Genomic DNA, 13,714 nt, shown 5'->3' with positions numbered 1-13,714 from the left:
CATTCATCTGTTTTGTCTCTTAAAATCCTCATATGAAGTCATATGATTTTTGTCTTTCTCTGACTAATTTCACTTAGCATAATACCCTCCAGTTCTATCCACATAGTTGCAAATGGCAAGGTTTCATTCTTTCTGATTGCTGAGTAATACTCCATTGTATATATATACCACATCTTCTTTATCCATTCATCCATCGATGGACATTTGTGCTCTTTCCATACTTTGGCTATTGTTGATAGTGCTGCTATAAACATGGAGGTGCATGTGTCCCTTCGAAACAGCACACCTGTATTCCTTGGATAAACGCCTAGTAGTGCAATTGCTGGGTTGTAGGGCAGTTCCATTTTTAGTTTTTTGAGGAACCTCCATACTGTTTTCCAGAGTGGCTGCACCAGCTTGCATTCCCACCAACAATGCAAAAGAGATCCTCTTTCTCCGCATCCTTGCCAACATCTATTGTTGCCTGAGTTGTTAATGTTAGCCATTCTGACAGATGTAAGGTGGTATGTCATTGTGGTTTTTTTTTTTTTTTAATTTTTAATGTTTATTTATTTTTGAGAGAGAGAGATACAGAGTGTGAGCAGGGTAGGGACAGAGAGAGAGACATACACAGAATCTGAAGCAGGCTCCAGGCTCTGAGCTGTCAGCACAGAGCCTGACATGGGGCTCAAACTCAGGAGCGGTGAGATCATGACCTGAGCTGAAGTCAGACACCCAACTGACTGAGCCACCCAGACACCCCTCATTGTGGTTTTGATTTGTATTTCCCTGATGATGAGTGATGTTGAGCATTTTTTCATGTGTCGGTTGGACATCTGGATGTCTTCTTTGGAGAAGTGTCTATTCATGTCTTTTGCCCATTTCTTCACTGGATTATTTGTTTTTTGGGTGTTGAGTTTGATAAATTCTTTATAGATTTTGGATACTAACCCTTTATCTGATATGTCATTTGCAAATACCTTCTCCCATTCTGTTGGTTGCCTTTTAGTTTTGCTGATTGTTTCCTTTGCTGTGCAGAAGCTTTTTATTTTGATGAGGTCCCAGTAGTTCATTTTTGCTTTTGCTTCCCTTGCCTTTGGAGACGTGTTGAGTAAGAAGTTGCTGTGGCCAAGATCAAAGAGGTTTTTGCCTGCGTTCTCCTCTAGGATTTTGATGGCTTCCTGTCTTACATTTAGGTCTTTCATCCATTTTGAATTTATTTTTGTGTATGGTGTAAGAAAAGTAGTCCAGGTTCATTCTTCTGCATGTCACTGTCCAGTTTTCCCAGCACCACTTGCTGAAGAGAGTGTCTTTATTCCATTGGATATTCTTTCCTGCTTGGTCAAAGATTAGGTGGCCATACGTTTGTGGGTACATTTCTGGGTTCTCTATTCTATTTCATTGATCTGAGTGTTATTTTTTAATGTTTATTTACTTTGAGAGAGAGCATGTGTGAATGAGCGGGGGAGGGGCAGAGAGAGAGGGAGAGAATTCCAAGCAGGCTCCCTGCTGTCAGAGCAGGGCTCAAACTCAAGAATAGCAAGATCATGACCTGCGCAGAAATCAAGAGTCAGATGTTCCACCCTGAGCCAGCAAGCTGCCCCCCAGTGGCCATTTTACATAGATTTTCTGTTGTTTTTTTTTTTTTTTTTTAATTTTTTTTTTTTTCAACGTTTATTTATTTTTGGGACAGAGAGAGACAGAGCATGAACGGGGGAGGGGCAGAGAGAGAGGGAGACACAGAATCGGAAACAGGCTCCAGGCTCTGAGCCATCAGCCCAGAGCCCGACGCGGGGCTCGAACTCACGGACCGCGAGATCGTGACCTGGCTGAAGTCGGACGCTTAACCGACTGCGCCACCCAGGCGCCCCTGTTGTTTTTTTTTTAAAGAGCTAAAGTTTGACTTTAATACCGTGTACCTTTATTTATTTGCTTCTTTTAAAAATAAGATTTACTGTGAGGCACCTGGGTGGCTCAGTCATTAAGCATCTGACTTTGGCTCAGGTCATGATCTAACAGTTCACAGGTTTGAGCCCCACATCAGGCTCTTATGCTGACAGCTCAGAGCCTGCAGCCTGCTTTGGATTCTGTGTCTCCCTATCACTCTCTACCCCTCTCCTGCTCGTGCTCTCTCTCAAAAAAAATTAACATTAAAAAAATTTTTTTAATAAATAATAACAAAATAAAAATTTACTGTAAAGTGCATAAATGATATATATATTGCTTGATAAATCATTCCAAAGTGAACATATCCCTCTAAACCTACCAAGGTCAAGAAATAGAACATAAACAGCATCTCAGAGGTTCTGCTCATGATCCTTCTTGATCACTACCCCCTTTTTTCTCCCCAAAGGTTACTACTATCCTGACTTTTAACATGTATTTTAGTTCTGCCTGGTGTTGAACTTGGTAAAAATGGAATCATATGAAATTTTTGTTTCTGCCTTCTTTGTTCAACATTATGTTTTGAGAGTCATCCATATTGTTTTATGTAATCTCTGCTAATTACTAGCTGTGTGACCCTTCTGCACTCAGTTTCCTTATCTATGAAATGGGAATGATAGTACCCACCTTATTAAGTTGTTGTTAGAACTCTGTAAAGCATTCGGGATAGTACATGACACTAGTAAAATGGTAGTAGTAAATATACTATGGTATTACTAGTAAGTATTATCACTCATTTCTTTTTTAAAAGTTTCTTTAATTTAAACATTTGCATGTGTCATGTTTGTTGGCTGAGCTGTTTAATTTCAAATTCATGTACTTTATATTTAAGTTACATTAAAATCCTACTTGTAGTTTCTCAAAGCATTCCTTTATGTCTTACGGACTGTTAAAGTATAATTCTGACATAAAATTATTTCCTTTTGAAAATACTCTAAAGCTAAACATGTAATAAATTTTTCTTTCTTTATAGTTGCTGTTTTATTTTTAAGGTATAAAACCTAAAGAGTCTTTCACTCTTGGAAGCCGTCACAGTGAGATTTTTGAGATTGGTGTGCTAATTGAGGAGCCTTTCACAGAAGTTTTCCCTGTAGATTTAGAAGTTATGCTAATGCCACTGGTCATGAAGTTGTAATTTAAACTATGATTTTATCATTTTAGAAGACTGATATACAAGACTTTATGCAAAAGATTATACTGGAAAGCTAATTAGATGTTAGCACATTGGGAAATCTCACACTGCTAGTAGGAAGGATAATTGGTCAACTCATTTGGAGAGTAACATGCTAGTATCTAGAAAAGTAAAAATGTTCTTCATGATTCAGCAATTATACTTTTAGATGTAGAAAAACATACATGGAGATATATTTACAAAGATATTTGTTTCACTTTTGTTTGAAATAGTATAAAATTGAGAATGATTTAAATGTCCATCTTTAAGGGGAGGCTGGGTGGGTATCTGACTTCAGTTTAGGTCATGATTTCACAGCCCATGAGTTTGAGCCCTGCGTTGAGCTCTGTGCTGACAGCTCAGAGCCTGGGCCCAGCTTCAGATTCTGTGTCTCCCTCTCTCTCTGCCCCTCCCCCCACTCATGCTCTGTCTCTGAAAAATGAATAAACCTTAAAAAAAAATTTTTTTTTAAAGTCCATCTTTAGGGGCGCCTGGGTGACGCAGTCGGTTAAGCGTCCGACTTCAGCCAGGTCACGATCTTGCGGTCCGTGAGTTCGAGCCCCGCGTCAGGCTCTGGGCTGATGGCTCAGAGCCTGGAGCCTGTTTCCGATTCTGTGTCTCTCTCTCTCTCTGCCCCTCCCCCGTTCATGCTCTGTCTCTCTCTGTCCCAAAAAATAAATAAACGTTGGAAAAAAAAAAAAAATTTAAAGTCCATCTTTAAGGGGATGAATACGTAGAATCCAATATAATTATATGATGGAAAATTGTGTAAAACTAAAGTGAGTAAATTTGATATGTGTATGTCAACATAGATATCAAACATATATAACATATACTGTTAAACATATATAAAATAGTAAACATATATAACAGCATTGACAGGAAGAATACACACCAAATTCATGACAGTGGTTGCTATTGGAAGTGGACAGAGGTAGAGGAGAAGATTAGGAATTGGGAAGGAAATAAAGGGACCTGCAGTTTTATTTATAATATATTATTTTCTTTAAGAAAATTTGAAGCACATATGATAAGGTTTACATTTGTAAAATCCAGACAAATTGGTATAATATTATATTTGATGTATTATTTGAACTTTTCTGTGTTTATAAAGTCTTTTAAATTAATAAATTATTGCATGGTTTAATTTTAGAATTCAGCTTTATGTTACTATAACATGTGTTTTGAAAGAAGGATAATTGTTTGAACATTTTTTCCACTTATAGTAAACCTCTAGATAATGCCAGTAAGCTTGCCCAGCTTGTTGAAAAAAAACTTGAAAACTACTACAAGATTGATGAAAAGAGCCTAATAAAGGTAATGTGTAAAAGGCAAATAGTGATTATGAACAAAGTCTGCCTTATTTCTTCATAAACCAAAAAAATTGTTCATTTCCAGCATTGATTTGGGAATCATTGATATAGATCCCCAGTATTGATTTAAGAATAATTAATATAGATGGTAGAGGGAACCTTAATAATGTTGTGGTTTAGTGGGGAAGATAAGAGTTTTGAAGTAAGGACTGTGTCCAACTCCTGGTTCTGCCATTTTTAATTCATAGATATGTTAGTTTGGACAAATAATGTAACTTCTCTGTGCTTAAGTTTTTTAAACTGTAAAATGGGGATAATAAGGATACCTATTTTGTAAAGTAGAGGGTTAAATGAGTTATTACTTTTAAAGTTCTTACAATGATGCCTGCTGAGTAAACATTTAATAGTTATTCTTATCTTACTGCTAGCTCTGTGACTTTATACAAATTATTTACTCTGAGTTGTATTTTCATCTATAAAATGGATGCGATAAACATATAGCTTGCTTGGTTGGCATGAAAATAGGTGAATTAACATGTTCAGCACATATAGGAGTTTAATAAATGGCAGCTGTTATTATCTTATGAAGACAGTATAAAGTAATCAGAGACTGAGGTTGAGTCCTGGAGAATAGCAGCATTTAGGCTTGCGTTGGAAAATGAAGAGTCTGAGGAAACTGAAGGAGGTGGGGCCAGGGGGCTCGGAAGCCATATTAAATGAGCAGAAGAAACTGTTGACAGTTTAGAAGAGGAGATGGGCAAGGGAAACCACTGATACAGTGTTCTTTAATAAGTGAAATGAAAAAAATAATACATAGAATGTAGTGGGAACATAGGCAGTGGATTAATCTTCTAACTGGAGTCTTGGAAGGCATCCCAGAGGAGGAGGCTCTTGAACTTAAAGAATGAGTACAACATGATGGAAGAAGGGGTTTGTTGCTTGGATAACAGGATTCTTTGGCAGAGGCATAGTGAAACAGGGAAATTCACAAATACCTGCACTGGATTAGGAGGGTATAAGCTTAGATATAATGTTAGTTTACAACTTTTAAGAGTTGCTAGAGGTCTGGTGAAAGCTGTTCTGGTGTAGTGATGAAGACAGTGGCTCAGTGTGTAGCATAGTAATAGTCAATGTATGTTGAATGCAGGAAGAGATACATGATGGGTATGTTAGTAAATATCCTTTTGTCAGTATGTTAGTAAATATCCTTTTTTCCTTTATGATTTCAATGAAAAAAAAAACAAAAAACGGCAAGATCCACACAAAAAAACAAACTTGTGCTTTCCATTTTTCTGCCTGGGAAATTATACATCCTTCAAATGCTTGGTATTTTTCCTTCATTTGAGAACATGATGAAGTGTCACATTCTTTTTGAAGCATTTCGTGACTCTTCAGGTCAAATGATACTTCCTCCCACGTATTGTCATAACCCCAAGCCCTGATATAACACTTATATTGCACCATCTTTTTCTTATTTGTATTTTTGAGGACCTATAACTTAAATGTATTGAAGGCTTACTAAATCCTAGGCACTAAGTGTTTTATGGTGTTACTACATTAAATCTTTTTCTTTCTTTTAAGTTTATTTTCGAGAGAGAGAGAGGCGGGGGGGGGGGGAGGGGGAAGGGGAGGGACAGAGGATCCAAAGTGGGCTCTGTGCTGATAGCAGAGAGCCTGATGCGGAACTCAAATGCACGACCCGTGAGATCATGACCTGAGCCTAAGTCAGACCCTTAACCAACTGAGCCACCCAGGTGCCCCTACATTAAGTCTTTACAATAATCTTGTACAGCAGAGGTTCTGGTTATATTTTGTTTTACAAATGAGAATACTGAGATATTTAAGTTAAGCAATTTGTCCAAAGTCATTTAGCAAGAAAGTGGTCAAGACTGGACTGATACCTGGATCTATGTGATTCCAGAGCCTGTATTCTTTTTTAAAAAATTTTTTTTAACATTTGTTTTTGAGACAGAGAGAGACAGAGCATGAACGGGGGAGGGTCAGAGAGAGGGAGACACAGAATCTGAAACAGGCTCCAGGCTCCGAGCCGTCAGCACAGAGCCCGACGCGGGGCTTGAACTCACTGACCGTGAGATCATGACCTGAGCTGAAGTCGGCCGCCCAACCGACTGAGCCACCCAGGCGCCCCCAGAGCCTGTATTCTTAACCACTGTATCATACTGTCTCAAGGTTTAAATGAGTAAATGTTAAATAAAACAATTTTTAAAGGTCTTTCTCATGTAATTTACTTATATCTGATATATGTAAATAAATAGGAAATATTTATCTAATGAGTTGTAGTTATTTCTGACTGCTTTAAATAATAATCCAAATAATTTATTATTTTCTAAAATGAAGCATATGAAAGATACTAGTATTAACAATACTTTTCCTAGCACTGTTATTCACTGTTTAATAATTACTGCTGTTTGTGAATTAATGATAACAAGGCTTTCATTTTGATTTGCCATCTTAGCTGGTATCAGTATAATCCTTTTAAATAGCATAATGGTTAAGAGCATAGGCATGGAATGAAACTGACATGGGTTTGAATCTCCATTCTGCTACTTACTAGCTATGTCATTTAGTCAGGTTGCTGACTTTTAAGCTGTAATGCCTTCGTCATGTGGAGATATAATACCTGCCTCATAGGGTTGCTATAAGAATTGAGTAATATATATTTTTTTGCTTAGCACATGAGTAATACAAAGAGCCTAAGTAGTGACTGCTGTTCATAATTTATATCAGTTTTAATGTTTATGGAACTAAATTCCTAAGAAAATGGGTTTAGTGCAAGGCAGATGTTACTTTTTTAAAACAAATTTTCACAATATTGTAATAACAAGTTTGGCTCCTTAATTATAAGTTTTCAGTTTTGTAGTCTTGGTTTTTCCCCTATTGTGCCACTCCAATTTTTCTGTTTTAATAGAACTTCACATTCTTAAGAATGAGACAGAAGTTAGGAAAAGTCTGCTTTTGTTTTCTGAGATACTAACAAGGTGTTCACACAAATTGAAGTTTCTGAAGATAATTTTATCTTGTTATTCCAGGGTAAAACTCATTCCCAGCTCATAATAATTGATCGTGGCTTTGATCCTGTGTCCACTGTCCTGCATGAACTGACCTTTCAGGCAATGGCATATGATCTACTGCCAATTGAGAATGATACATACAAGCAAGTATATTTTGAAGGGCATATAAAGGGCATATACAAAGAGCATATAGGATATGAGCATTTAATGATTTGTGTAGGCACCAGAAATCTAATGCCCCTGTAACTTTGTTATTCAGAAACTTTATTATTCTTTTACCCCTATAATCATAGTGTATTAAAAAATACCTTGACCTTGTAAGTTAATGGGTAATTTGACTGCTTTGAAGCTTCTTTGATGTAGTTGCTTCCTTAACTATGTCTACAACAAAGCTACATTTAAACCGGTGGAATTTGGGCTTCTTGCTTATGTTAAGAGTAAATACCTGGCCCACTATTATATTTATTGAAGTGGAAACCATATTCAAACTTATTAGGCTGTAATTATTCTGAATCAGCCACCCAAAGGTATCTGTGTGTATGTCTTGTTAACATAATATCTTTAAGAAGATTAGAATACTGGAAAACTGAATAGGATAGCTATTGAGAATAGACATAGTCTTAACTAATTTAGTACCTATTGACTTAACTCTGATATAAGCATATTTACTTTAAAAGTGAGGCCAAATAGCTAAATGAAAAGTGAAATAATTTTTCTATTAGGGAACCATTTTACTGTATTTTTTGAGTCATTATGAGTGTATATATATATGTACAGGCATATGTATATTACATGTTATTTGATATCATAATCTCTAAGTCCAAATTGGCGTTTTTCAGCTAAGATTTACTGCTTGAGCATAGTAGTAAAAATGAAAATTAGTTTTCTGAAATTTTATGTAAATTACTTCAGTAATTTTAATAAATTAAAAAGATCTTTTTTCTGTTGTATATATGTATGTATTTTCTATTGTATGCTTATTTGCATTCTGGTCAAATCCTGGCTTCTGAATTTCCTTCCTGTAATTTATATTACATCTGGTGATGTAGAGAAATCAATATAGCTTATTTTTCTAACATAAAAGTAGTTTCAAACAGTTTATTGAGAATTTTCAGGAGAGAATAATACTGTTTACCTCTGTTGTCCTTTAGGTCTGTAAGCCTGCACTGCTCCAGAGATTAGAAAGGAATGAAACTAATAGACACTGAAGGACTTGGCTGCAGACATTTCAGGCAGTTCTAACCTAGTATTTAAAATATTTATCCCCTTTAAATTTGCTGGCAAGGAAAGAAAGTTTTAATTTTTTTAAGAGTAAGGGAGAGACCTATTAAACAAACAAAAAAAACACAAAAACACCAGCAATACTCCCTTTTATGAATCAAAAAAGTCCAGGGGTAAAATGAGATGAAAGCTTGAACTCCCTATGGTTTGTGCTCCATTACAATTGTTAATGGAGACAGTACAAAGCAGGAAATTCAAAGTATCCATACTCTGTTTTTTAAATTGGTAATTTCTTTAAATGTACTTTTAAAATGGGGTTGTCATCATCTTTTAGTATTGTCAGGCTTGCTGTCTTAATCTTTGTTTATAAATCAAAGGTTAAAAGAATTATGTAAGTACAAAGTTACATTTTAAATGGCAGATAGGCTGCTGTGTCCTTAATGTATCTTCTGATTAAGCTCTTATTCTACCTTTGGGTATTTGCAATTAAGACTGCATAGGTAAATGGTTTTATACGTGGGGCCTGTAATTTTTGGAGCTATGGAAGTGGGATTATATTCATATAGTAGAAATCTATATTTATTATCTGCATTTTAGAGCTGGGAAAGTTCAAAGCTGTACTTCCTAATCTTGGCTCAGGAAATTGACAGTTCCAAGGATGATTGAATCTCCTTAGCACTATAGATGGAAGGAGGCTATCTGCATTAAAAAAGAAGGGAGATGTTACATTTGGGGAGGCAGTCAAGAAGCCCATTTTGAGTAGTTTCATGAACCTCTTGAATTTCTACTCACCTCGGTAGGACTTACTAAGGCAATCAGAATTTTTTATGACTGCGTTAGTTTTTCTCTCATATCCTTTCTCATTCTTCATTGGAGATGTGGTTATAGGATTAGGGAAGAATGTAGAAACAGATGACACGTGTTTATGATTTTATATACTTGGATACATGTTTGTGAAAATGTGAACTGAAACACCTTCAGTATTTAATAGGCTACATTAGGGGTGACATTTAATAGGTGTTTAATAGTTGTGCTGATGGTTATTAGCACATCAAAATAGTATTTTAAGCAATTAGAACACATTGTTAATATAAATTCAGTCTTGTTCTTAGAGTTGATTGTAGAATGTTTAATATTTCATAAAGTACCATTTTGCTGAGCTAAAACTCTTTAATATAGCTGAATCTAACATTTGAAAGCAAAAATGTCTTGGTAGACATACAACTTTGATTTTGAATGTAAGGATACCAATATGCCTTACTTTTGAGTAGATATTCATTATCCTCCTAAAATTAATGGATTGAATATATATATGTATTGTTCAGTTTCTTGAGCTATGTCTTAAAATTATTGTTTGTAAAGATGTTTCTTCCACTTTAGGTGGGAGATAATACAAAAGTTTTATATTTCTGTCTGCTTGTAGATACAAAACAGATGGGAAAGAAAAGGAGGCCGTCCTTGAAGAAGATGATGACCTCTGGGTCAGAATTCGACATCGGCATATTGCAGTTGTATTAGAGTATGTGAACCCATTTTAATTCTTATTCCATATTTCTTAGGCACTAAGTACCTGAAAGTACATTTTGTAATGTTAATATATTTCTGTAAAGAGTTAGATCTTAGAAATCTAAATAATTTTCTCAAATTTGACAGGGAAATTCCCAAACTAATGAAGGAAATTTCATCAACAAAGAAAGCAACAGAAGGAAAGGTAAGAATTTTATTTAACATTCAAACTAATGATGGTGAATTTTAAAGTTTGTTTAAAATGTGTATTTTAAATATTTAATTTTCCACTTTGGGAAATTTCTAACACACACTAAAGTAGAAGAAATGAACTCCCATGTACCCATTACCTAGTTTCAACAGTTGGCAACATTTCGTCTGTCTTGTTTCTTTTGAGTTTACTTTTAAAAGGCCATTTGGGGCGCCTGGGTGGCTCAGTTGAGTGTTCAACTTCAGCTCATGTCATGATCTCCTGGTTTGTGGGTTCAAGCCCCTCATCGGGCTCTGTGCTGAATAGCTCAGAGCCTGGAGCCTGCTTCGGATTCTGTTTCTCCCTCTCTCTCTGCCCCTCCTGTGCTCACACACACACACACACACACACACTCTCTCTCTCTCTCTCTCTCTCTCTCTCTGTCTCAAAAATAAATAAAAAATATTTTAAAAAATTAAAAAGCCATTTAGTCAATTTCATCAATGCATTCTTGTTGGATTTTTTAATAATGAGGTGTGATTTACCCAAGTGCACAAATCTTAAGTGTATACTGAGTAACTTTTTACATATATATATGTATACACACACACACACATAAATATATATATATATACGTATATATATATGGAACCACCACCTAAATCAAAATAGAGAACATTTCCATCATTCCAAAAGAGTACACAATAATATCATCTGTGAATAAAGAAAATTTAGCCTGACCCTTTTCAATTTTATACATTTAAAATAGTTTTTTTAAGTTTGTTTATTTGTTTTGAGAGAGAGAGTGCACGTACACGCCCAAGTGGGAAAGGGTCAGGGAGAGAGAGAATCCTAACCAGGCTCCCTACTGTCAGCACAGAGCCTGATGCGGGGCTCAAATCCACAAAACCGTGAGATCATGACCTGAGCCAAAACCAAGAGCCAGACATTTAACCAGCTGAGCCATCCAGGTACCCAGACAATTTGGTCTTTAATTGAAATGTTTAGTCCATAAATATTTCATATAATTATTGATATAGTTGAGTTTATGTCTACCATCTTGTTTCTATTTGTTTTGTCCTTTTGTCTTTTTCTTTTCTGTCACCTTTATGTATTGTATTTTTTTTAATGATTCCATTTTATCTCCAATATAAATTTGTTTTATCTTTTAGTATCCTTTTTATAGTCATTATGCTAGGTATTACTAAATGTATTATCACAGTCTACCTTAAAGTATACTTTTGCCATGTCCTGAAGAATTCAAGAGCCTTGTAAAAGTTTAACTACATTTTCCTCCTTCCTCTTTTGTGCCATTATCGTCGTGTATTTTACTTTAACATGTTTATAAACTTAAGTTGTTATTATTTAAATTCTCAATAGACTTTTTATTGCCCTCATATTTATGAGATGTATTGTTACTTATTCCTTATAACTCTTCAGTTTTTCCAAGGGCCAGATGAATTCTCTCAATTTTTGTTTTATCTGAGGTTATCTTTGTTTTGTAAGCTTTTCAGCTACACTTTTGCTGCATTTAAAATGAAAGGTTAGCAGTTTTCCTTTCAGCAATGTGAAGATTGTAAAACATCACCTTCTGGCCACCATATTTTATATTAAAGAAAGCAGCTGTCATGTTATCTTCCTGAAGATAAAGTGGCTTTTTAAAGATTTTCCCTTTATCTTTGATTTTTAACAATTTAGCCATCATATTTCTTACTATAATGTGTATAATGTATATAATATATATATAATATGTATCTTCCTTGGGTTTGTTGGGCTTCTTAAATCACTGATTAATAACTTTCATCATATTTGTAAAAATTCTTGGTCATTATTTCCTCATGTTTGTCCTAATCTTTCTCCTTTCCTTCTAGGACTCCATTCACTTGTGTTTTAGAGATTTTTTTTTTTTTTTTTTTTTTACCATATTCCACATCTTTTACATTCTGTTCTTTTCCCCCCATATTTCCCTCTCTACTTTAATTGAATATTTTCTGTTAACCTTTGAGTCTCCTATTTCTGTCTCTTTTGTGTCCAGTATGCTGTTAAACCCATTCTATGTATTATTTTTAAGTGATTTGTAAAGTTTTCTCTCTATGGTATAAAATTCTATTCGTTTTGACAAATTCATATGATCATATAACTACAGTCAAGTTATAGAATAGTTCCACCACCTCCCCCAAATTCCCTTGTGCCTCTTTGTAGACAACCTCTGTATACAACTCTGATCTCCTGGCAACCACTAATCTGTTTTCTGTCTCTGTAGATTTGCCTTTTCTAGAATGTCATCTAAATGGAATAATACAGTATGACTTTTCTCATTTACGATAATGCACTTGACATTCATGTTAGCTGTAACAGTGGTTTTACCCTTTAATGCTTAGAAGTACTCCACTGTGTTTATCTATTCCCATCTTGCTGAACATTGAAATTTTTTTCAAGTTGTTGGCAATTATGAATAAAGCCACTATAAAACATTCAGGTTTTGTGTAAAAAGATGTTTTCATTCTCTTGGGTAGACAATTAAGGGTGAGATTGCTGGGCCATACAGTAAATATATGTTTAACTTCATAAGAAAATTCCAAAATACTGTGGCTGTACTATTTGATAGTCCCTCCAGCATTGTAAAGGAATCACTATGTTTTTGATTTCTAATATCGCATTTAGTTCCAAGACATCCATTGAATTTTTTAAATAAATTCTAATTTTCTATTGAAGTACTGTATCTTTTTATCCATTTAGTCCATCTTTTCCTCTGTTTTCTTTAACATAAATATGCTATTTTTGAATTCCTTGTCTGCTAACTCCAACATCTGGATTGTCCTGGGTCTACCTTTTTTTTTTTTTTAATACCAGTATAGTTAACGTACAGTGTTATATTAGTTTCAGGTATACAATATAGTGATTCAGCAATTCCATATATGATTCAGTGTTCATCATGATAAGTGTACTCTTAATCCCTTTCACCTGTTTCACCCATCCCTCCACCCATGTTCTCTCTGGTAACCATCAGTTTGTTCTCTGCAGTTAAGAGTCTGGTTTTTTTGGTTTGTCTCTTCTTTTCTTTGTTCTTTTGTTTTTTAGATTCCACATGAGTGAAATCATATGATATTTGTCTTTCTCTGACTTATTTCACTAGCATTATACCCTCTAGATCCATCCATGTTGTTGCAAACGGCAAGATGTCATTCTTTGTTTACATCTGGTAGTATCCCATTGTGTATATATACCGCATCTTCTTTGTCTTGAGTCTACTTTTACTATTCAATATTGATCACTTTTTTTGTCTTATATGTCCAGTAATATTTTTGTGTATGTTAGACATCACAGATTACATTGCAGAAGCTCTAGATGATGTTCT

At 35.0% G+C, this 13,714-nt stretch overlaps 1 protein-coding gene across 3 annotated transcripts in view; it reads left to right on the top strand.

The window, feature by feature from the left end:
- STXBP3 (syntaxin binding protein 3) overlaps positions 1-13,714 on the top strand; it is a 55,399-nt gene that overhangs the window by 27,671 nt on the left and 14,014 nt on the right. For all 3 annotated transcript variants that reach the window (XM_047082927.1, XM_047082929.1, XM_047082928.1), the window contains exons 8-11: positions 4,321-4,411; positions 7,458-7,582; positions 10,084-10,179; positions 10,314-10,371. In XM_047082927.1, coding sequence (XP_046938883.1) covers positions 4,321-4,411; positions 7,458-7,582; positions 10,084-10,179; positions 10,314-10,371 — 370 coding nt within the window. The remainder of the gene's footprint in view (positions 1-4,320; positions 4,412-7,457; positions 7,583-10,083; positions 10,180-10,313; positions 10,372-13,714) is intronic.

The sequence above is a fragment of the Lynx rufus genome, unplaced genomic scaffold (assembly GCF_022079265.1).
Source record: "Lynx rufus isolate CCGP_SWC_20201006 ecotype Redwood Valley unplaced genomic scaffold, mLynRuf1.p SCAF_2, whole genome shotgun sequence".
In the NCBI taxonomy this organism is placed as follows: Eukaryota; Metazoa; Chordata; class Mammalia; order Carnivora; family Felidae; genus Lynx; species Lynx rufus.
Note: the sequence above shows the minus strand (reverse complement) of the source record. Positions and strands in the feature narration are given on the sequence as shown.